Consider the following 22,053-nt stretch of genomic DNA (forward strand, 5'->3'; position numbering starts at 1 on the left):
GGGGAGAAGTAAAAAATATTGGGCCCAAAATAGATGAGAAGTTAATTTACGGATGCAATCAGTGTGGCTGTTTTATGTTATGAAAATTGCAGCCAGGGGGGAGCCTGAGCAGTCCCAGAACCACGAGGAGTGCTTAACACCTTCATCCTCTACCACAGTAAGAGGGCCCATGGCTCAGTGGCAGTGGTCCCTGCTTCAGTCCATCTCCAGGTATGACTGTCTCCCATCTGAAACCCTGGAGAACCTCTGCCAGCCAGTGCCGACTATAGAGCTAGATGGGCCAATGATCTAATTAAATATAAGGCAGCATTTATTGTTCCTGTGCCTTAAGGGAAGGGACGTAGTTCAGTGGTAGAGCATATGGTTTGCATGCAGAAGGTCCCATGTTCAATCCGCAGCAGCCCCAGGCCAGATTGGGAATGCTCTCTGTCTGAAACACTGGAAAGCCACTGCCAGTCAATACCAAGCTAAATGGGTCTATTTAAGGCAGCTATGTTCCTAAATCTTCTCCCTGGAGCTGCTATTTGCATTTTAAGGGAAATGCCCATTGCCTTGAAAAGGGTTGTGGCTTGGCATTTGCGTCTTTTTCATCCCAACAGGCTCCACCCCTGACCCACCAAGTGCCATTGTCACCAGATGTCACTAGCCTCCACTGTTACCTCTCTAGGCTCCACCCCTTGATCTGCTGAGAACCACCCCCCATGTGCATATGGTCTGAAAGAGCTTCTAGTGTGGAGGGCTGTTCTTCCAGGCACATAACAATCCCAGCACAATCACTAGCCGCATCTCCCCCCCCCCCAAAAAAAAATGGACTGAAGAGGTAGGGCAGGGATGAGGAACCTTAGATGTGGGTGGGCCAAATGTTCCCATCCAGAACTATCTACCTGGCCCTTGGGATCTTCCCCAAGCCACAGCCCTCAATAGCTCTGCTTTGAACCCTTCCATAGTCTTTCTTCCCTGGCTTGAAATATGTCCTTGAACTCTCATCATGCCTCGTGTTTGTCTGGATGTAGGATGGAGAAGGGTACATGTTCAGTGTGTGTAGAGATTCACTTTCGTTGCTCCACCAACTTTTGCCTCGGTGTCCACTCACCATGGCCATATGCCCCCTCCCCCCTAAAAGTTGTAACAAAAAGGAATGTGACCCTTGAGCTAAAAAAATAAAATAAATTCTCCATCTCCCAAGGTACAGCTTTGCTGCTAGCTTCAGTTTGTTTCCTTTTCAGTACTTATGCACTGACAACAAGAGCTTGTTCCTGCTGCACCAGCAATGACCTTGATGAGTTTATCGAAAGCCTTTTCCCCCCGTGCTAAGCCTGCCAAGATGAGTGCAATTGGCCGGCATTTAGAGACCGTTGTCAAGGGGGTATTGGACTGCCCTACACAGCCTCTGCCCTCACCCAGCATCTGACGTGCATTACTGCCAAGCAAATGAAAAAGTCAGACAGGTGCTTTTCCAGTCAACATTGTCTCCAAGTTTCAGCTCGCAGACCATGCCAGCAACCTCTTTCTGCAAAGAGCCCCTGAAATGTAATGCTGAAGGTTGGTGATACGCAAAGAGCCATCAGGACACTTCCTGTCTGTGGATTAACTATATATATGCATTCAAGCTGAAATTAACATGATGCGTGTAAAAAAGGAAGCCTTTTAAGTGGATGTTAAAAAAAAATAAAAATCCTAGGGTGATTCCAGACAACCTGTTTACTGAGAATTCATCCTTATTTGTTTGTAGGGAAGTTAGACAATGTTGGCTATTTAGTGAGTGTTCGTTCTGATTTGTTTGCAGGGATGTAAGATGAAGTTGTGCCAAAGCAAGTCTTGTCCCTGATTTTGCTGTGCCTTCCCCCATTACTTTCCTTATGGCAAAAAGTCTGTTCTATTGCACAAAGAAGGTTGATGCATAAGAGCAGCTCCAAAGCATCTCTAACTGCACAACCTAAATTTGCCAGCATGGGATTGAATCCCACTAAAAAAACACACACTAATAGTTCAGAAGTCCTCCCCCACAATTTGTTTCTGTATTGGCCTTGGGGACATTTGGGGGGGGTATGCTTTCATTTTTGATGTTTTTATGGATGCTTTATGGGAAACAATTCATAAACAAAATGAAGAATGAAGCAAACCCTGGGTCTCTCCCTTTCTGAATTTTGGAGGTTAAATCCTCATCTGTTTAGGGGTGGGGGTGGAGGTGTCAGTTCATTTGTGACTTGCAAAGGCAAAGCTGCAAATACCACTTCAGTAAATGTGGGAGGTGTTTCAATGTGTTTGCGGTGCTAACACAGCGTACTGGCAAAGCTGAGATGTGTTTCTTAAGAACCATTGCTTCAGTGGCAGAGCCTACTTTGCATGCAGAAGGATCCAGGTTCAATCTGCAGTGGCATCTCCCAGGTAGAGCTGGGAAAGACCCCTGCCTGATACCCTGGAGAGCTGCTGCCAGTCAGTGTAGACCAGGCTTCCTCAACCTTGGCCCTCCAGATGTTTTGAGACTACAATTCCCATCATCTCTGACCACTGGTCCTGCTAGCTAGGGTTGTAGGCCAAAAACATCTGGAGGGCTGAGGTTAATGAAGCCTGGTGTAGACAATACTGAGGCAATATCATTAGCCCAATTCAGCTTAAGGCAGCTTCTGTTTTCCTGTGTCTTAAGGGAAGGGCCATGGCTCTCTGCTGGAGCAACCCATCTAACATACAAAAGGTCTCAAGCTAAGGGCACCTCCGACAGCATGTCTGGGGAGAGGCTGATCACTCAGTGGCAGAGCACATGACTTGCCCAAATCTAGCCTTCTTCAGGATATGCTATATTTTGCTGACCACCTATCCACAACACACATTTAAAGTGCATGGTTATTCCCCAAAGAATCCTAGAAACTGCAGTTTAACTCTCACATAGCTGCAATTCCTAGTGCCCATAACAAACTATAGTTCCCAGGATTCCGGGGGGGGGGGGAGGCATGTGTGTTAAATGTGGCTGCGACCTATACATGGGCATAGCCCGGAGGGGGAGGCAGAGGGCAGCTGCCGCCCCTAAATCAAGTAAATAAAAAATAATAATGCTTAACTGACTGAGGTTCTGTCCCCCCACAACATGAAGCCTGCCCCCCACAACATGAAATCTGGCTATGCCCATGGACCTATATGAAGCAATTCCCTCATCCCACCCTGGAAGCACCAACTTCTGTGATCCCCCAGCTATTGTCTGAAGGAGGCCAGGCCAAACACTGGCTCGCTACCTCAGAAGTACAGTGTTACCTCAGGTTAAGAACTTAATTCTTTCCGGAGGTCCATTCTTAACCTGAAACCGTTCTTAAGCTGAAGCACTACTTTAGCTAATGGGACCTCCTGCTGCTGCTGCGCCGCCAGCATGATTTCTGTTCTCATCCTGAGGTAAAGTTCTTAACCTGAGGTACTATTTCTGGGTTAGTGGAGTCTGTAACCTGAAGCGTCTGTAACCCAAGTTACTACTGTATGGACCACCAATGGAAAAACAATGGCTTCCAGAGCTAGAACACAGCAGTCCTGACCCCCATAGAGTCAGGTTCATTCACTTCATTTCATTTGACTCCCTGTAATATCCTCTCTCTGTCTCTCCCCAGAATTCAAAAGCCACAGGTATAACTAGCTGTTTGAGGCTGGCTCCTGGAACTGTGAAATTTCCAGGTGTCCAACTGTTCTCTTCAGTAGCTGGGTCTTAAACTGATGCTCTGCTTATATTTGGGGATAAAGCCAGAAAAAGCTCTTCCTTCAGTGGCTGCCTGGCTCTGCTTCCCATTTAGTTGCCCTGCCCATCACCCCACCAGCTCCTGTATTCACTCGCCACCACAGAGAGCTACACACCCCTGTGTTTGTCACACAACCACATTTGCCTGAAGGGAAGTGTGTGGGTTTTAAAAAATGTGCTTGGGAAGCAGAAACCCTAGTTGAGAGTAGAAGTAGGGGAAAGGGTGACCCTGGTGCATGCATAGATCTTAGGATTGGGTTGCCAATCCAAAACTGGGTACCTAATTGGTGCTTCCATAAGCCACTTTTTTGGGGGGGGGGCAGAACTAGCAAAATGCCTGTAGTTACGGTGGAAGGGCTCATAAATTGCAAGAACCTCAAGTTGCAGTCTGCTTAGGTAAAGGTAAAGGGACCCCTGACCGTTAAGTCCAGTCATGGATGACTCTGGGGTTGCGGTGCTCATCTCGCTTTACTGGCCGAGGGAGCCAGTATACAGCTTCCGGGTCATGTGGCCAGCATGACTAAGCTGCTTCTGGCGAACCAGAGCAGCGCACAGAAACAGTTTGCTTTCCCGCCGGAGTGGTACCTATTTATCTACTTGCACTTTGACGTGCTTTCAAACTGCTTGGTTGGCAGGAGCAGGGACTGAACAACGGAAGCTTACCCCGTTGAGGGGATTTGAACCACCGGCCTTCTGATCAGCAAGCCCTAAGGCTCTGTGGTTTAGACCACAGCACCACCCGCATCCCTTGCAGTCTGTTTACTGTGCTCCATAGAACTCCAGGGCAACAGCTGGGAATTGAGCAGATCCTCATCTGCATAGCCACACCCATTCCTTTGGATAGCAATTTCCTTTGTTTCCAGGATGGGAGCAACAAGTGCTGTGTTTCTTACATAGCCAGAGCAGCACCACCCATGCAGAAGAGAAAGGTAGCACTGAGCATGGGAGATTCCCAGGTTTGCAGGTGTACAAAATAAAAAATGTATTTTTGGGGGAGGGGAGGTCCTTTTTAAAAAAAGACACCCCTCTCAAATAATAGCCCAATGGAGAAATGAACTAGGGAACATGAGATGTTGACCTGTGTGTGTGTGTGTGTGTGTGTGTGTGCGCGCGCGCGCGTGCACTTCACACTTCAGAATTTGGTTGCAGATCCCACTGTACTACTGTATTAACATCAAGGGCGCTGAGGTTTGACTACACGCTCCTGCAAGATGTACCATATTTACTCGAATCTAATGCTCACCCTTTTTTGGCTGAATTACATTGTGAAAATTAAGGTGCGTGTTAGATTTGATGGCGCATTAGACTTGAGTAAATACAGTATTTTACAGCCTGTGCCTGAGATCTGTCTCCACCCTTCAAAAAGCCAGATTGCAGGAGTGATAGTAATCTAAAACTAGGTGACCTGGAAACACAATCCCAGCATATTAGGTTTCCCCAGCAAGTCAGTGCACCTTTGATTTCTGGGGAAATCTATTGCCTCACCTGCACTTATTTGTATAGGAGATGTGAGAGATGGAACTCAAACCAGTTCTAATGATGTCATGCCATAAATTTAGGTCTACTGCAGGTGTGAGTTGAATTGGGAAGTACTGTACTTTGAGATTCAACATGGATTTGAAATGTTTTAGCATATACCATAAGGTCCTTTAATGGGGCCAGTCCAGGGGCGAAGACTTATCATCTTCATCATAAAATTGGTACCACTGCTCATAGTCACCAATAGTCTCCTTCTCCATGAAATCAAGTTAAATTAAGGAGCAAAAAGCTATGAACTGTTACATATATTAACTTTATTAGCAGTATGGTCTTCCAAGAAAGTGTCAAGAGAACTGTACAGCATGTAAAATCCATCACATTTGCAACTTTGCTACAATACCTCGCCCCTCCTTATACACACACGCACACATATACAAACACACAAACGCAACCTCTCCGCAAAATCTTTGAAAATGGGTCTAATGCAGCTGTGGTCTGAGCCCTGAATGTTTTGACACCCACCATCTTTTTATGAGCTCCTACTTCTGCTTTGTAAAAATAATATTTTTTTTAAAAAAAACCTCCTACTCTCACTGGGTCTAAAGCTACCCCTTCTTTGAAAATACAAAAAAAAAGGAGACCTGCGGTTTCAAATACTGTACAGAAACAAGCATCCCCAAGTTGGTGTAACTCTGGACCAGTTGGAAAGATGCAAGGCAGTTCCAGGAGCACTCCACAGAGTTTTGTCAACAATCACACAATTGAATAACATTTCTTCCTCCCGCCTCTCCCACTGCCCCAAGGCACCCGTGTTTACATATTAAATAAAACATCAAACAAACAAAAACTACATGTAAACTTCGCTGGTTGCCGTCTGTTTAAAGTAATATTTATTTTTATTTATTTCTATAAAAAGTTCAAGTAAAGAAGACACACCAGGCCCTTTCCTGATGTGGTACCACCACAACATAATAAATCATCCAGTGAGGTTTTAATTGTTAAGAGTGCTGGATCAAAGTCTGGGAGCTCCAGGATCAAATCCTCACTCAGTCACAAAGGCCACTGAAACTCAGGATTGCTAGGACAATGAAAGGAGGGGCTAGGCATGGCATGCCTTGAACTCCCTGAAGGAACAGTGGGGTATAAATGCAATTTATAATAAATAATAATATAAGCAGACTTGACCTAATTGGTTGCAGGTCCCTGCTGTGGGTTTCAGAATTTGGAACCCGAAGATTTGTGGCCTTGCAGAGCTTGCCTGTCCCACCAAGTTGGTACTGGAGCCTGGGATGAATGATAAATGCAAGCCCACACCATCTCCTTTGGATGCAAAAGCACTCTTTTCTAAAGCAAGGATGGGGAACTGCTTGGACTGTCCAAATGCTGTTGGGCAAACAGAACTCCCAGTGATCTCAACATCACCAGGAAGGCCAGAGTAGTCCCCCTTCGCTGCTCAACAAACGGCTCCTCCCCGAGGCTCCAGGGGGCCACGCAGGGCCCAGCAAACCTCTCGGCGGGTGCTCTTCTCAATTCCTCTCCCTGCATGACCACTGTGATTATCTGCCTCAGTGCTGGCACAGGTGCTCCAGACGTGACCACCACCTTTTATTCTGAAATTTGCTCACTTGCAGTGCTGCAAAAACCAAGAGGTCCTAGCACAACGCTGTAAGCTGCAGGCACACAGGAGGTGCAGCACCTAGCAGTGAACTGTGTAACATTTGAACAGCGCATATTCACCTGGGTATTGGATGGGCGTCTGCCACCCACACGGGTCTTAGGCAGGCAAGAACTAGCTCTGCCTCTTCTTCCCCAGGTGGCTGTTGTGAATGAAGCACATTTTGCACACGATCAAGGGAGGCACAGCCTCCTTGCTTATTGTGGAACATGCTATTCCAAAAAGGCAGAGGTCTGGGTTTCCTTGGTAAGCACTAAAGCATCAGGATAGGAAGTGGCTGTCAGTACCATTCCCTGATGCACACATCTGCCGGTGTTGCAGTTTAACATTTTCAATTATATATACTCACCAGCACACCTTCATTTTAGACTAAGCAGTTCCCTTGTTTTCATACTTCTCTTGCCACATCCCCCTCCCCCCAAAAAAGAAAATTGCTGCAGCTAGCAAGTGACTTTTCTTCTTCCTCTTCTTGCATAAAATGGCAAGATCCGTTGGTCAGATACAAAAATGTGGGCTTCGGTGTCCACCAGCTGCAACAATGAGGAGTGCAGGGCCGATGTTTTTTTTTATTATTATTATTTTCTTCATACCCATTACCAAGAGTCCAGTGTCCCAACTGCAAGTCCACAAATGCAGGCACAGTGGATTGGATGGGGGGTGGAATGCTCTCATTGAAAGCCCAGGCTCCTTTTCCAGACCTGTTTCTCATAGCACCACAACAGGAAGTGAAGGAACAAATCAAAGCATGAAAGTGTGCCTACAAGTAACAGGAAGGGCCACTGCCTTCTCTAGGATACAAAAACTTCTTACTTCCAGAGGAGCATTTTGTTTCTTTTTTTTTTTAAAAAAAGAGGAACCTGGGTAGCCTTGAGCTCAATTTTCCAATCCTTACATTGCCCCAGCAACAAAAGCAAGAGGACCAGAGGAGAGGCAGCCAGCCATGTTTCTTTCTGAAGCTCTCTGTTTCTGCCCTCAGTGCTTCAAATCACCCCACCCCCTTTTAAGCAGTGGTAGGTCTCAAGTCCTCTCCTCCCCTCTTTCAGCAATGGTAGATCTCGTTGTCAGAGACTGGCACCGTCCGTCGGGAACCTGAGCCCTTCGCCTCGGTCTCCCATATGTTGTCGTAACTGAAGTCGCTCTGGAAACTCTGGAGCTCGGCATAATCGTGGTAGGCAGAGTCGAGGCGCTCTCGTCCGCTGTCAGGCAGGTCGTATGTTCTGAGGCTTTCGTCTATAGAGGCAGTGGATAAATTGAAGCACAGGAATTAGACATAATATCTAGACATAAACACAGGGAGCTGCCTATTAAGGAGTAAGGTAAAGGTATAGGGACCCCTGACCATTAGATCCAGTCGCGGACGACTCTGGGGTTGCGGCGCTCATCTCGCTTTACTGGCCAAGGGAGCCTGTGTGCAGCTTCCAGGTCATGTGGCCAGCATGACTACCAGAGCAGTGCACGGAAACGCCGTTTACCTTCCCACCGGAGCGGTACCTATTTATCTACTTGCACTTTGATGTGCTTTCGAACTGCTAGGTTGGCAGGAGCTGGGACCGAACAACGGGAGCTCACTCCGTTGCAGGGATTTGAACCACCAACCTTCTGAACGGCAAGCCCTAGGCTCTGTGGTTTAACCCACAGTTAAACCTGCATGCAAATGCACCTATTTAAGGCCCAAGCTGGGCATCGGAAACCTTGTCCTCTGGCCTGACATTAGCAAATGTTTGACTGACAGATACAGATCCCACAATTGTGGAATTCCTTCCCAAGAGATGCACCAAGCTGCCTCCTCCTTTTTAGACATGCTCTGGAAACCTTTCTACTCTGTGGAATCTTTTTAGGACTGACTGGTGCGTGGTCCTTTTTCTAAAACCCAACCAAACTATGTTATTTTGTTTATTTGCAAGGATTTCTACGCCACCATCACCACGAGAAAATTGTCACGGCAAGATCCACAGTAAGATTACATTCATAAAACAAAATATAGTAAATAAATAAATAAATCAGTAGATCAGCTTAATACATTAAACATAGCAGAGATCACCCTTTAGGTAAAACCTGCGTGTAAATAGGTGAGTTTTAAGCAGGGGCCTAAATAGCCACTCTGGATTCAGCCACACTTCTGCTTGTCCCTTGACTAAAAAGCACAGGTTGTTTGAGTGATTTTCCACTTATCCCGTGTTTTCTTGGCACAGGTCCAAGCAGTTTTGCCTTTGCCCCACTGCTTTCTCCCATAAAACCCACTTTTTAGCATTAAAGTGGAACAACTGGCAAACTTGGAAAAGCTGATTGTGGTTTGTTCTGATTTAGCGCTAAACCGCAGGTTTTCCTGGGGGAAACCAGCAGGAAAATGGAAGTGTGGATGAGCCTTGTGTCTGGCCATCGGAACTCTCCCCGTGACACTCAACCTCTTGAGCCACACCCCCTTGCCACAAGCCGCACCTCTTCCTGGCCTTGCTTCACACCCTGTGCGCTTTTGCCTGGCCTGAATGTTACCTTGAGCTCCAAAAATTGCCTCTTATGCGTAGAAACCATTCTATGGCTCGTTTGTTGCTCTGCTCCCTTGCTCCCTCTGCCCCACCCATCACTGGCATGTGGCTCTCACATGGTTGCCCAGGTGGGAATGCGCTCCTTGGGAGGAAAAAAAGTTCCCCACCCCAATGTATTCTTTTTTTTTAGAGTACTTGGAGCTGGGATTGTATTGTGAGACAGCCCAAGAAACCTGGGACTCACCTGAATGCAGCAAGGAAGTTGTCAGAAATTCATCCCGTGATAAGGTGCTCTGAATGGTGGAGGGAGAAGAGAGGAGAAACAAAGTTGGTGTTAACAATGTCACTTAAATAACGCAGATGGAGTCCAGAGAGAAAAGAAATCTTAATAACCTGTAACCCAGGAGTTAGCAAAACCCAAACACACTAAAGCAGGTGTGGGGGAATCTCTGGCCCTCCAGATGTTGCCGAACTACAACTTCCATCAGCCTCAGCAATCATAGCCAAAAACCAAGGATGATGGGAGTTGTGGTTCAGCAACATCTGGAAGGCCACAGGTTCCCCACACCTGCACTAAGGAGTACTCCCCTTTAGACTGTACTCACTGAGGTCAAACAATCGGTGTCTGGAGAAGGCATCACTGAGAAATTAAAAATGGACCCAGGCATGTTGCATCTCTTTTGAGGCGTTTGCTCTTGCCAATGGTTGTCAGGCAGAGGTTGGGAGTTCTTCTTCTGCACCAGAGGATTATGGGAGACAGGGACAGACACAGGTATGGCTGGGTAGCCATTCTGCTGCTCCAAGGAGCTCTTTCCATGGTGTTTCATGAACTTCAAAGGAAAAGGAAACACGGCTATATTTAGCTGGTTATTCCAAGGAGATTCTGTCTGACTCTACCTCTCATGAAGCTTTGTTTAAGGAACTGGTGGGAAACCTGTGGCCCTCTAGATGCAGTTGGAATTCATCTCCCAACAGAACTTCGAGAAAAGTTACTAACGCAGAAAAGTGAGGGGATGGCTCTTCTACAGATAAATACTTATTTAAGCTCAAAGGAGCTTGTACTTACCGTATTTTTCGTCCCATAGGACGCTCCGTCCCATAGGACGCACCTAGTTTTTTGGGGGGGAAATAAAGGAATTTTTCCCCCTTTATTTCCCCCCCCCAAAAGCAGGTCGGGGAAACCTAACCAGGTCGAGGAACAGCGGGATGGCGGCGCTGCACCTCCCTGCTGTCCCCCGAGCTTGTGGGGCTGGCCCATGTCTGCCCGGTGTGAGACTCCTACAGGGCTCCCCACGCTGCGGATGTCTGCCCGGCGCAGGGGGTGCTCTGCTTCAGGGCGCCCCTCGCGCTGGGCGGCAGGCTGCTATCCGCAGCCTAGACATCCCTGCCGGACCTCCCGCAGGGCTGCCTAGGCTGCGGGTGTGTTCCTGAAGCCTGGAGAGCGAGAGGGGTCGGTGCGCACTGACCCCTCTCGCTCTCCAAGCTTCAGCAAAAGCCTGCATTTGCCCCATAGGACGCACCCAGATTTCCCCTTCATTTTTGGAGGGGGAAAAGTGCATCCTATAGGGCGAAAAATACGGTATTTCAATTTATGTCACACTGGTGGCTTTTCCCTTACAGCACACAATTTGGGGATTCCTTTGTTAAACTTTGGGGCACCTTTTCAAGGGATCTACGGTCAACTTAAAAGTGCAAAATACCTCTTCAAGGAAGTTGGGGTCTCCTGCTTTGTGCGAAGAAGGGGAATTTGGTGTATAAGGGTCAGCGTACATAGGGGAGGAAGGCAGAGGCATGTTCTCCAGTTTAGTGGGAGCTGTGCAAGTTCCTCTTCGCAAGTTCCACGGTGGCAGCTACAGGAAGAGAAAAGAAGATTAATGAATGTGATGCCTCACTGCTTGAGGAGAAATTGGTTCCAGGGAAAGGTTAGTGCAGGGGTCAGCAAACTTTTTCAGCAGGGGGCCGGTCCACTGTCCCTCAGACCTTGTGAGGGGCTGGACTATATTTTGGAAAAAATTATGAACGAATTCCTATGCCCCACAAATAACCCAGAGATGCATTTTAAATAAAAGGACACATTCTACTCATGTAAAAACACGCTGATTCCCGGACCGTCCGCAGGCTGGATTTAGAAGGCAATTGGGCCGCATCTGGCCCCCGGGCGTTAGTTTGCCTACCCATGGGTTAGTGTACCTGCAACATCATATGCAATGCAGTGCATGCAGGGAATTACAATATAAGCACTGGAACACGGGAAGAAGCTGTATAAAATGACTACCGGTACTAGAAGGGGAGAACCTCAGGCCTGAGAGTTGAATTAGACTTATGAGTCACTTGTCACCTGAAAGTCTCCAAGTGACTTACAATGCATTTAAAACATAAATATACCGTATTTTTCGCACTATAGGACGCACTTTTTCCCCTCCAAAAATGAAGGGGAAATGTGTGTGCGTCCTATGGTGCGAATGCAGGCTTTCGCTGAAGCCTGGAGAGCGAGAGGGGTCGGTGCGCACCGACCCCTCTCGCTCTCCAGGCTTCAGGAGAGCCCCACCGCCAGCCCCACAAGCTCGGGGGACAGCGGGAGAGGCGCAGTGCGCCCTTCCCGCTGTCCCCCGACTTGGTTAGAAGGCTGGTGGGGGGGGAGCCTGCTCCTCCCCCTCGCCAGCCCCGCAAACTCGGGAGACAGCGGGAGAGGTGCAGCGCACCTTTGCCGCTGTCCCCCGACTTGTCTAGAAGGCTGGCGGGGGGAGAAGCCTGCTCCTCCCCGTCGCCAGCCCCGCAAACTCGGGGGACAGCGGCAGGGGCGCAGCGCGCCTTTGCCGCTGTCCCCCGACTTGGCTAGAAGGCTGGCGGGGGGAGAAGCCTGCTCCTCCCCGTCGCCAGCCCCGCAAACTCGGGGGACAGCGGCAGGGGCGCAGCGCGCCTTTGCCGCTGTCCCCCGACTTGGCTAGAAGGCTGGCGGGGGGAGAAGCCTGCTCCTCCCCGTCGCCAGCCCCGCAAACTCGGGGGACAGCGGCAGGGGCGCAGCGCGCCTTTGCCGCTGTCCCCCGACTTGGCTAGAAGGCTGGCGGGGGGAGAAGCCTGCTCCTCCCCGTCGCCAGCCCCGCAAACTCGGGAGACAGCGGGAGAGGCGCAGCGCGCCTTTGCCGCTGTCCCCCGACTTGTCTAGAAGGCTGGCGGGGGGAGAAGCCTGCTCCTCCCCGTCGCCAGCCCCGCAAACTCGGGGGACAGCGGCAGGGGCGCAGCGCGCCTTTGCCGCTGTCCCCCGACTTGGTTAGAAGGCTGGGGGGGGGAGCCTGGTTTTGCGGGAGGCGGGGGAATCCCCCCGCCTCCCAGGAAAGCCAGGAGAAGCCGTGCAGCCCTTTTAAAAGGCGCGTGGCTTCTGCCGGTTTTGCGGGAGGCGGGGGAATCCCCCCGCCTCCCAGGAAAGCCAGGAGAAGCCGTGCAGCCCTTTTAAAAGGCGCGCGGCTTCTGCCGGTTTTGCGGGAGGTGGGGGAATCCCCCCGCCTCCCAGGAAAGCCAGGAGAAGCCGTGATCTCTTTAAAGGGTTTGCACGGCTTCTGCGGGCTTTGGGGAGAGGTGAGGGAATCCCCCCACCTCCCAGTAAAGCCAGGAAAGCCCTGTGCAGCCCCTCCGCCAAGGAGAGGCTGCACGGGGCTAAAGGGGAAGCCAAAACAGCGAGCGGGATCCATCCCGCTCGCTGCCTTGGCTTGATCCATAGCTGCACGCAACCCCTCCGGCAGGGAGAGGTTGTGTGCAGCCTGTACGCTGCTCTTTGGGGCTGCGGGGGGGAAAAAGATTTTTTTTCTTGAATTCCCCCCCTAAAAACTGGGTGCGCCCTATGGTCCGGTGCGCCCTATGGTGCGAAAAATACGGTAAATGTATCATGCCATAACAACAAAACAAAGCAACCCTCGTAACAGACAAAGGAAGTGTTGGAAGCCAGTGGCGTAGTGTGGGGGTGCAGGGGGGGCCGGCTGCACCGGGCGCAACATCTGGGGGTTAGGGTTAGGGGGCACAAATCCACGGGTTAGGGGGCGCAAATCCACGCGTTAGGGGGCGCAAATTACTTGCCTTGCCCCGGGTGCTGACAACCCACGCTACGCCACTGTTGGAAGCACACCACTAACAAAACATCATCATCATAGTTTATCAAAGGCCTGGGGCAAAAAGTTATGTCTTTCCCTGGCGCTGAGAAGATGTCAAAGAAGGCATCAGGTGAACCTCACTGGGGACAGCATTCCACAGACAGCCACAACTGTAAAGCCCTCTCCCTTATCACCCCTCTGAGCCTCCAAGACTTAGTTCCTTTTTAAAAATGAACTTCCCAACCTCTGCTTTATACTAGCAGCAGTTCCCCAGGTTTTCAGGCAGACATCTTTCCCAGCCCTGCCTGGACCTCGGCACATGTCCTGCCTCTGAGTTGCAATTCCTTGCTACCAACGTGAGAGCCTGCTGGATCAGGCCAATGGCCCATCATGTCCACCCAGATGCCGGTGGGGAAGCCTCAAGCAGAACCCAAGCACAAGGGGACTCTCCCCTGTTGTGGTTTCCAGCAACTGGCATTCAGAAGCATTGCTGCCTCTGACTGTGGAGGCAGAGCACAGCCATCGTGGAGGAAGTCTGAACATCGGTCCCACCCCCTGGTCACTTACATTGTTCACATCCAGATGCAACGGGGGAAGAGCAGGATGGTGGTGTTGCTGCACCACGGCGGAGTATGGCTCATTGTACACTGGAGAAAGGACTTCTCCACTGGGATGCTCTGGGATGAGCTGGAAATGGTTCCTTTCCCCATCCTGGCTGTGGGGTTGTGGCTGCTGGGCCAGTGGCCCACATTTCCCTTTGGACTTTCGAGAGCTTCCTTTCCTTTTCAGCTCAGCTTTTGGCATCCCTGTGCTTGTCGAGACTGGCTTTCCTGGACACTGAAATGAAAAGGAGAAATCATGTGATTTGGTTATATGAGAACCAAGCTCCAGTTATGTGCATTTTCCTCTAACATGATGATGGATTACGTTCTTGTCCTGTTTCCTAGTTATATCTCCTTGTTGTAACATCCTCTTCGGTCCCAGCTCTCACTTTGTCAGTTTAGTTTAGTTTTATTAAACATTTATTCATTAAATTTATGCTTGCCTGTTTTTTTATTTTAAAAGATTTATACACCGCTTAATTGTAAAAAAAACCCAAGTGGTTTACAAAAATAATGAAACAATGAAATGATCAGTAAAATAGTTAAAAGCAACCAACATTAAAAAAGTTATTAAAATCAGCAACAAGCTAAAAGCCTGATTAAAATCCAAGTCAACATTCTGCATTTCTGGAGAGGCTTGCCTAAACAAAAATCTTGTTAGCAGACTCCAAAAAGGATACAGCAAACTCTCCCAAGCAAAAACCAGAACAAAAGAGAAAGCCATGCAAGTTTGTTTAATTTAATGTTTCTTGATGCAGAATTAGGATTACTATGTTAGAGATCCTGCCCCTGTCACAGAATATATACAAGCCCTGGTGGTCAGGATTCAAACAGGATCCTGAACATCAAGGATCCTGTTACAGATAGGTAGCCGTGTTGGTCTGCCATAGGCAAAATAAAAAAAATCCTTCCAGTAGCACCTTAAAGCCAACTAAGTTAGTTCTTGGTATGAGCTTTCGTGTCTGAAGAAGTGTGCATGCACACGAAAGCTCATACCAAGAACTAACTTAGTTGGTCTTTAAGGTGCTACTGGAAGGAATTTTTTTATTTTGATCAAGGATCCTGTTCATAAAGGAGGTTGCATGTAAACCACTTCATGTCGCAGCTTATCTGGGCACCTATTTTCCAAAAATTTTACCTACCCGGACTGGTTGAGCCTGGGAGTCATCAGCTAGTCGGCATTCTGGCATCACACCAAATGACTGCCTCTCGGAAAGGGAGCCCGCGCTGTTCTGGGAGTGGTGTGTGGATGTTGCCCCCTTCCCTCCTGATGCCCAGGAGTTTGTTCGGCCATCAGACGTGAGTGAGCCTCTCCCGCTTCCTGAGAACTGAAGCAACAAACAAGGAAGAGGAGGACAGGGTTCTCGGTTATTAAATATTGCAAAGTTACAGCTGGCTTTCTTTGGGCCAATGTGATACAGAAGGTCAGAGTGCTGGCTGCTGGCAACAAAGACCCAGGTTCAAATCCTACCCAGTTATGGATTTATCTGGCACAATCTACCTCTCAGGGCTGTTGTTAAGAGAAAGTGCAATGAACGAACTGAAAAGTGCAACAGGAATGGTACACAGTAAACATGAAATACAGTTCTCACAATTAATAATGTAAGAAGAACCCTGTTAAATCAGATCAGTGTGGCCCATCTAGCATCCTGTTCTCGCAGCGCCCACCCAGATGCCCATTCTGTCACACACTGGCATGATGAAGAAATAAAACCCACACAGATCTGGGACCACTTTTGCCCCCAAAGACTCCCACGGAATGGTATGACACTTGTAGGATGCAAAAGCGACACAACCACTGGAACAACTACATCATCTCCGCCCCCACTTTGACGGGTCTGTAGCTAGTGCACAATAAATGGATGGGGAAACAGCCAGCTCCTAAGTATTCTGCATAGGTTGTTTTGTTTTAAGCAAGCGGGGAGTCTGTGGAACCTTACCTGAGCCAGGTGATGTGGCTTTGGTCCTGAGAAGCTCTCCGATCCAGAAAGGGAGGAATCAGCATTACGGAACTGAGCTGTCTTAAGGCAGTACAGCCATTCTTGGTAATCATCATAGCTGGGGCAAATCACTCGAATGGAGTTGATTAAACGGCCTGCAAGAAATATAACATTACATTGCCTTGAACGTGATTCGCTCAGGATGTCACACCGGACCATGGTTTGCAAGCTCCTTTCAAAAAGCACGTCTGGGAAGTTCTGCTTTATTTACCCACTTAACCCAGTCCTGTCTGACTGGAAGTGGCTCTCCAGTACCTCTCAACCTTCAGGACCTTTCCCATCACCAGCTCTTTGATCCTTTTAACAGGAGATGGCGCTGGGGATTAAACCTGGAGCCTTCTGCATGCAAACTACCGTGTGCTTGATGTATGTATGTGCTTTACTGCTGAGCGAGATCAGCGGCTCCTTGATGATTTCTGACTCTGGATTGCTACTTCATTAGAACAAACCATAGTTAAAGCTTCCTTAACCACAGTCTGAATGGAGCCTATGATTTCTCCAGTCTCTTTCGAATGCTGCTTTCCCCCCAATCCTTCCTTGTAGAGAAGTGTCCCTTCAACGACTTGGTCTAATTACCTAAGGCACCACAATTTCTGCCACTTCCTCCGCCTGAATTAAACAATCCCCTTCTCACTTCTATGCTTGTGATTTGTGGCATACCTTCTATTAGGAAAGAAGTTTTCTCGTTTTCTTCAAATTGCACCTGGATTGCATTCAGAGGCAGTTCTCCCTGTTGGCAGAGGGGGTGGGATGGGGTGGGGATTAGTAAATTTGAAAGAAAAAAATTAACACACACCTTCCAAGCCTGAGTTTCCTCCTGTTGAAAATATTTTAAAATAAATAAGCAAATGCTGTTGAACTAAACTGGAAAACAGGTTACTCGCCTATGGCAAATTAAAAATCGATTAAAGAGATTCACTATGGGTGCCTCCAGACTGTCAGTATATTGCAGGAGAGATCTGCACACACACCAGAACTTTAGGATCGAGCAGTTAAAGTGTATTAAAGCACCCTGTGTGCATGGTTTTTTGTTTAACTGGATTTAACTGCACTAGGACAACAGGCTGTGGACTGGAAAGTGACAGGGAAATACATGGGACACTGTGAGATGAGTGAATGATTTCTCCACGCCGTGTATAGCTGAACTGTGGAACTCTCTCCCTCAGGAAGCACTATTGACTGCCAACCTAGATGGCTTTAAAAGAGGATTGGACAAATGTGGGGGAGGACAAAACTATCCCTAGCTACTAGCCATAATGACTATGCTCTGCCCTCCACTGAATGCCAGTCACTAGGAATCACAAGTAGGCAGAAAATTGTTGACATCATGTCCGGCTTGCAGGCTTCCCACAGGCTTCTGGTTGGCCACTGTGAGGACAGGATGTTGGATTAGATGGGCCCCAGGCCTGATCCAGTAGGCTGATCTTATATTCTTAACAGTAAGGTGTGTAAGCACCCTGCAAAGGAATCAAGGGGCTTTGCCAAGGTCCCTTTTATTGAGCACAAATCATGATGAATGCACATGCTGGTTATTCTGGTGATTATACGTGATCCTTGCTTCTAAGTTTTGGGGTAGACCCACTGCATGCCCCATAGCTTCCTGCTGGCATCCTGCAATTTTTTATACCACAGATGTTCTGGTTTGTTTTTCGTCCTACTTTTGTTGTGCTATAGTGCAAGAGCAGTAATGCACTAACATTGGGGAAGCATCACAGATAATCTAATAAAATGGAATGATGCATTGGCAGTCCTGTATAAATCTACAACTAATGCGCTATTATTGCATCAATGATATGTTATGGAATACACCTGCAAAAAAAAACCCCACCAGTCTGAAGGGGCCCAGGACGAATTTTTGTTTTCATACAACTGTCCCATAAACAGATCAGAACAAATGCTCGATAGAAATCAAATATAGTTTAACCCCCATGAGCAAACAAATCAAGATGAACGTTCAATAAACAGGCCATCCAGAACCACCATGGTAGTGCCTCCAGTCACTATTTTATGGGAGGAATTCTAGTGCATACTGGTTTGGGCATTTTATGAGTTGAAGCACTCTGTCTCCCTAGCACAACAAATCTACCTTAAAAAAACAACACCCCAGACTTTTTGCAGTTAAGGAAGTTATCTGCCCATGCTACCTAATAATAAACACTGGCAATAAAAACAAATCTAAATGCTTCTACTCCAAAGCATAGCCTTAAAAAGCTGGGTCTCTGTCTTGATTCTATGTTGTCAAAGAGGAAACACGCGCATACAAGAGGAGCCTATCAGGACGTTCAAGGGAGCTCCAATGTTTGCAGATCTATTTGTATTTTTAAAGGAAGAGAATCTCCAAAACAGCTGAAAGAGAACTGAGCATGCTCAGTAGCCAAAGAATGTTTGTGGGCAAGGGGGAAGGGGATGGGGTATTTGCTCAGCTCTTGTTTGTGGGTTTCCCACAGGCATCTGGTTGGCCACCATGAGAACAGGATACTGGCTGGGCCACTGGGCTGATCCAACGGCCTGGCTCTTCTTACTTGAAAATATGTGGACACTTAGACAATGTGTAATGCAGCCTCAGAGGGATTAGGGAAGGAGGGGGCTTTAATGTTTAGCTGTTTCCTTTGACAAACACAAACAGAATTAGGCAAATCAAGGTCACTAGTTTGCATAATTTATGCAGGTTACAGAATCCATCTGTTGGTGCATGGACTAGACAGTGGGGTGGGGAGGTTTTCCGATTTACTTTCTTAGTATCCAAGAAAAGGTCATGTCTGACTGGCACACTTAATAGAAGCACCCCACACTGCAACAATTGGTTGCACGGCTCACTAGTGTGTTTACCTAAAAAACAGTTGCAACAGATAGACTCTCTGCACTTTGTTCTCCGAAACTCCTGAGTCATCATCCCAGCTTTAGATGCTCCCCAAACATTGTTTATTCTCCGATACAGTTTGCTCAGGATAACGGCTGCAGGGGACTCGAGTTTGACTTTCCAAGTGACCTCAGTTAAGATGAGGATCTTGGAAAGACCAAAGTTCTGCATGAAGACCGAACAAAACAAACGTGTGTGTCTGCGCAAGAGGCGGAAGACAGGGGGAAGACAGAGGTGAAAGGCAAATTCAGAGAAAGATACGCGAGATGGATTTCTGGAGGTGGCCCAGTTACTAAAACTGCCATTCTAGAACTGAGCAGGGATACACGAATAGAGGCTGGGGTCTTTCCTAACCCTACCTGGAGGTGCTGGGGATTGAACCTGAGACATTTTGCATGCACAGGTGCTCTACCACTGTATTACAGCCCTTCCTGAAATTACATTGTGTGGATTGTTGAGGAAAAACCTGCAAGCGTGAACAGCACTGAGTCCACAATAAGCTGTCATATGGAAGCGCCTAGTGTCTTGGGGAGAGGCAGAGGGTACCCATCTGTCCACAGGGCACCTCCTGCCCCCCAAAAACTGCACCCAGCTCTCTGGTGCCACCCCTGACCTCAAAGGAATCCTTGCCTCCCCTGCGAAAACAAACCATTCCCTTCTGAGGTGTGTCACTTCAGTTAAGCCAGTCCGTGGAGCTTGCTCTGACAGGAACATCCAGGAAGCCCCGGCGATTCCTCACTGCCCCGCAAGAGGCTTTGGCTGGCACAGGTTTTGCTGAGCAAGAGGCGTTCTCTGCCATGGCATGCAAAGGCAAGAGCCTCCCTCCAACCTCAGTGACAGCCCTAGCTCCCAGGGCAGATGTGGCGCAAGCCTGGCAAACCTCATTCATAGGATGCCTGACGTGGCTGCTCAAGAGGGCAAGGCCGAGCGCAGTGTCAGATCTGGAAGCAGAGGCCTGCAAAGACATGGACACATCTGCAAAGTGCTAAGGCTCTCCTTAGATTCTTGTGAGGGCACTGCTTGCACTTGGCTTCTGCTTATGGGAAGCGTTAAGTACCTGGTGTCTAGTCACACTGGGTGGACTGCATTCATTGCCGCACACACCATCGCTTGCACCAAACCCAAAGTGACCTAATTTAGTTTTTTTGTTTTCTTCTATTCAATTGGCAATGCACAAAGCCGGTCCGGATTCCAGCATCGTTGGGCAGGAATGAGGAATTCATGTGCAGAAGGGTGATGCCAAGCCCAGGCATGCCCCTGGAAAGCCAAGTTCCTGCAGTGGCATCGCAGGTGGATGATACACTGGGCGACACAGGACTGAAAGTTTGCACAGCTGCACCTCTGCATCAAGCTCCACTACAAAGCCAGATCCTACAGTACAGAGGGCTGGCGTGACTGCCTGTGGAAGTTGGCCAATTAGAACAAATAAGGTCTTCCTTCTGCCTTCTGCCAATCCCCACCTCCCAGCTAGCTTACTTACAATCAATTGGGGTGGCTCGGCCTGTCATTGGCTCTGGCTCCACCTACTGTTTGTCTCTCTGCCTTCCGCCCCATAGGCACCAGCTACCACTGGATGACTACTGCTATTACAGTGAGCTCCCTGGTTTTTTTGGGGTGTCGCATCATGAGCTCTGGAAGCACCCAGGTCTCCCCCACATCCAAATCCATATAGTTTAAAGGTGAAGCAAAGCTGCTCAGCCACAGATAAAAATTCCCACGGTGAAATTTTAGCATGCTGTGGGTTTTTCCTAATGCCAAGTACTGGACCTGGAACCTTTGGCACGCAGAACAGAAGCTCCAGTCCTTTCCCTTCACACTGTCCTGCCTCATGCCCAATCTACGCACACAGAGGCTCTTACGTGCAAGTAAGAAAGATAATCAAGCAAGCAATGGTACAGGACAGACACAGAGTTCAGCAGACACAATTCAGGAATCAGGCAAGATGTTCAGAACCAGACAGAAGCAACAAAGGTGTCCCAACAGTTTCCACCCACCAACCTGCCAACATTTCATAGAGGAGGTGCAACATGCTTTCTTTGCAAGAAGGGTGCAATTTCAGACATGTGCTCCTGTGGGGTGGGCGAGCCTGCTCCCATCTGTAGAGGTAGCGCCTGGTCCTAGGTGACAATACTGCTGCACCCTCCCTGTTTGGGCGCCTGATTAGACACGGCTGCCTCCTCCCATGGCTGCCCACATCCCTTCCCAGGATCCACGGAGATGCTCTGCGGGAGGGCAGGGGGAGGATTCAGTATCCCTGCTCCCCCATTCAAAGTGTCTGAAGTCTTGCCACAGCAGGAACAGCCCCCTCCTCAGGCCCTGGTTCTGACCAATCAAGTCCTGCTCTGTTTCTTCCTCCGCCTTGGGCCTGCCAACCCAAACCCAAACCTGACAGCAGTGCAAGGCTCATGGCCACTACTGTGGGGATTTGGTCCTCCATGATCAGCAGGGAAACAAAGACCCCTGTTTGAAACCCTGGACAGCTGCTGCCAGTTTAGACAATACAAATTGAGGCAGATGAACCAAGGCAGCTTCCTATATTCTTACGCTCTTTAGAGGGGAAATGCAGACTGCTAGCTTCAAAGGAGGTTTCTATTACTGGGAATCACAAATGGGGAGATTCGTGTTCTGTTGCTCTCCTGCTCTAGTTGGCCACTGTGAGAATGGGATGGGGAGAACTTTGGCACACTTGGTTTGGAGAAACATGTTACGCTTTCACTTCTGTTTTGGTGTCACGGCTGCTTTTCCTGTTCCTCTTATCGTGATGCCAAGGTCTCCATCTAAAGAAGCAAGTATGTGCACAAAGGTCTGAGCAGCTTCTTCAGAGCAGACACAGACATGGCATTGTGCCATCCAGCCTGACGCATCATGGCTGCTCTACGGTGTGCATGAAACATACCACAACTGCTGGGTTGTGATGAATAGGTAAGCCTAGCAGGACCCAGATTAACAGGCAATAATGGGCCTCTGGCCTGATCCAGCAGCCAGGCTCTTCTCATGTTCTTAAAACTTAAATAATGTCTTTGTTGCTGCAGTCTTCGACTTTGCCTTGAAGGCGGTCAAAGGTGGCTCTAGGGAATGGGAAGCCACCCAATTCAGCCGGCTGTCCATGACAGTTGGACCATAGCACATTGCACCCCAGGAAACCACA

General features: G+C 48.6%; 1 protein-coding gene across 2 annotated transcripts in view; it reads right to left on the reverse strand.

Annotated features, from left to right (window-relative positions):
• Nucleotides 1-6,725: 6,725 nt before the first annotated feature.
• The window catches only part of PLEKHN1 (pleckstrin homology domain containing N1), a 57,226-nt gene continuing 41,898 nt past the window's right edge, over nt 6,726-22,053 (reverse strand). Inside the window, exons 9-16 of one of the 2 annotated variants that reach the window (XM_081201493.1) lie at nt 16,706-16,775; nt 15,986-16,140; nt 15,188-15,373; nt 14,011-14,280; nt 11,059-11,208; nt 9,964-10,188; nt 9,603-9,651; nt 6,726-8,102 (exon numbers count right to left, since the gene is read on the reverse strand). In XM_081201493.1, the coding sequence (XP_081057619.1) occupies nt 7,912-8,102; nt 9,603-9,651; nt 9,964-10,188; nt 11,059-11,208; nt 14,011-14,280; nt 15,188-15,373; nt 15,986-16,140; nt 16,706-16,775 (1,296 nt within the window). In that variant the 3' untranslated portion in view covers nt 6,726-7,911. The remainder of the gene's footprint in view (nt 8,103-9,602; nt 9,652-9,963; nt 10,189-11,058; nt 11,209-14,010; nt 14,281-15,187; nt 15,374-15,985; nt 16,141-16,705; nt 16,776-22,053) is intronic. The other variant, XM_081201494.1, reaches the window with a different exon arrangement.

The sequence above is a fragment of the Podarcis bocagei genome (genome assembly GCF_964188305.1).
Source record: "Podarcis bocagei genome assembly, chromosome: 7".
In the NCBI taxonomy this organism is placed as follows: domain Eukaryota; kingdom Metazoa; phylum Chordata; class Lepidosauria; order Squamata; family Lacertidae; genus Podarcis; species Podarcis bocagei.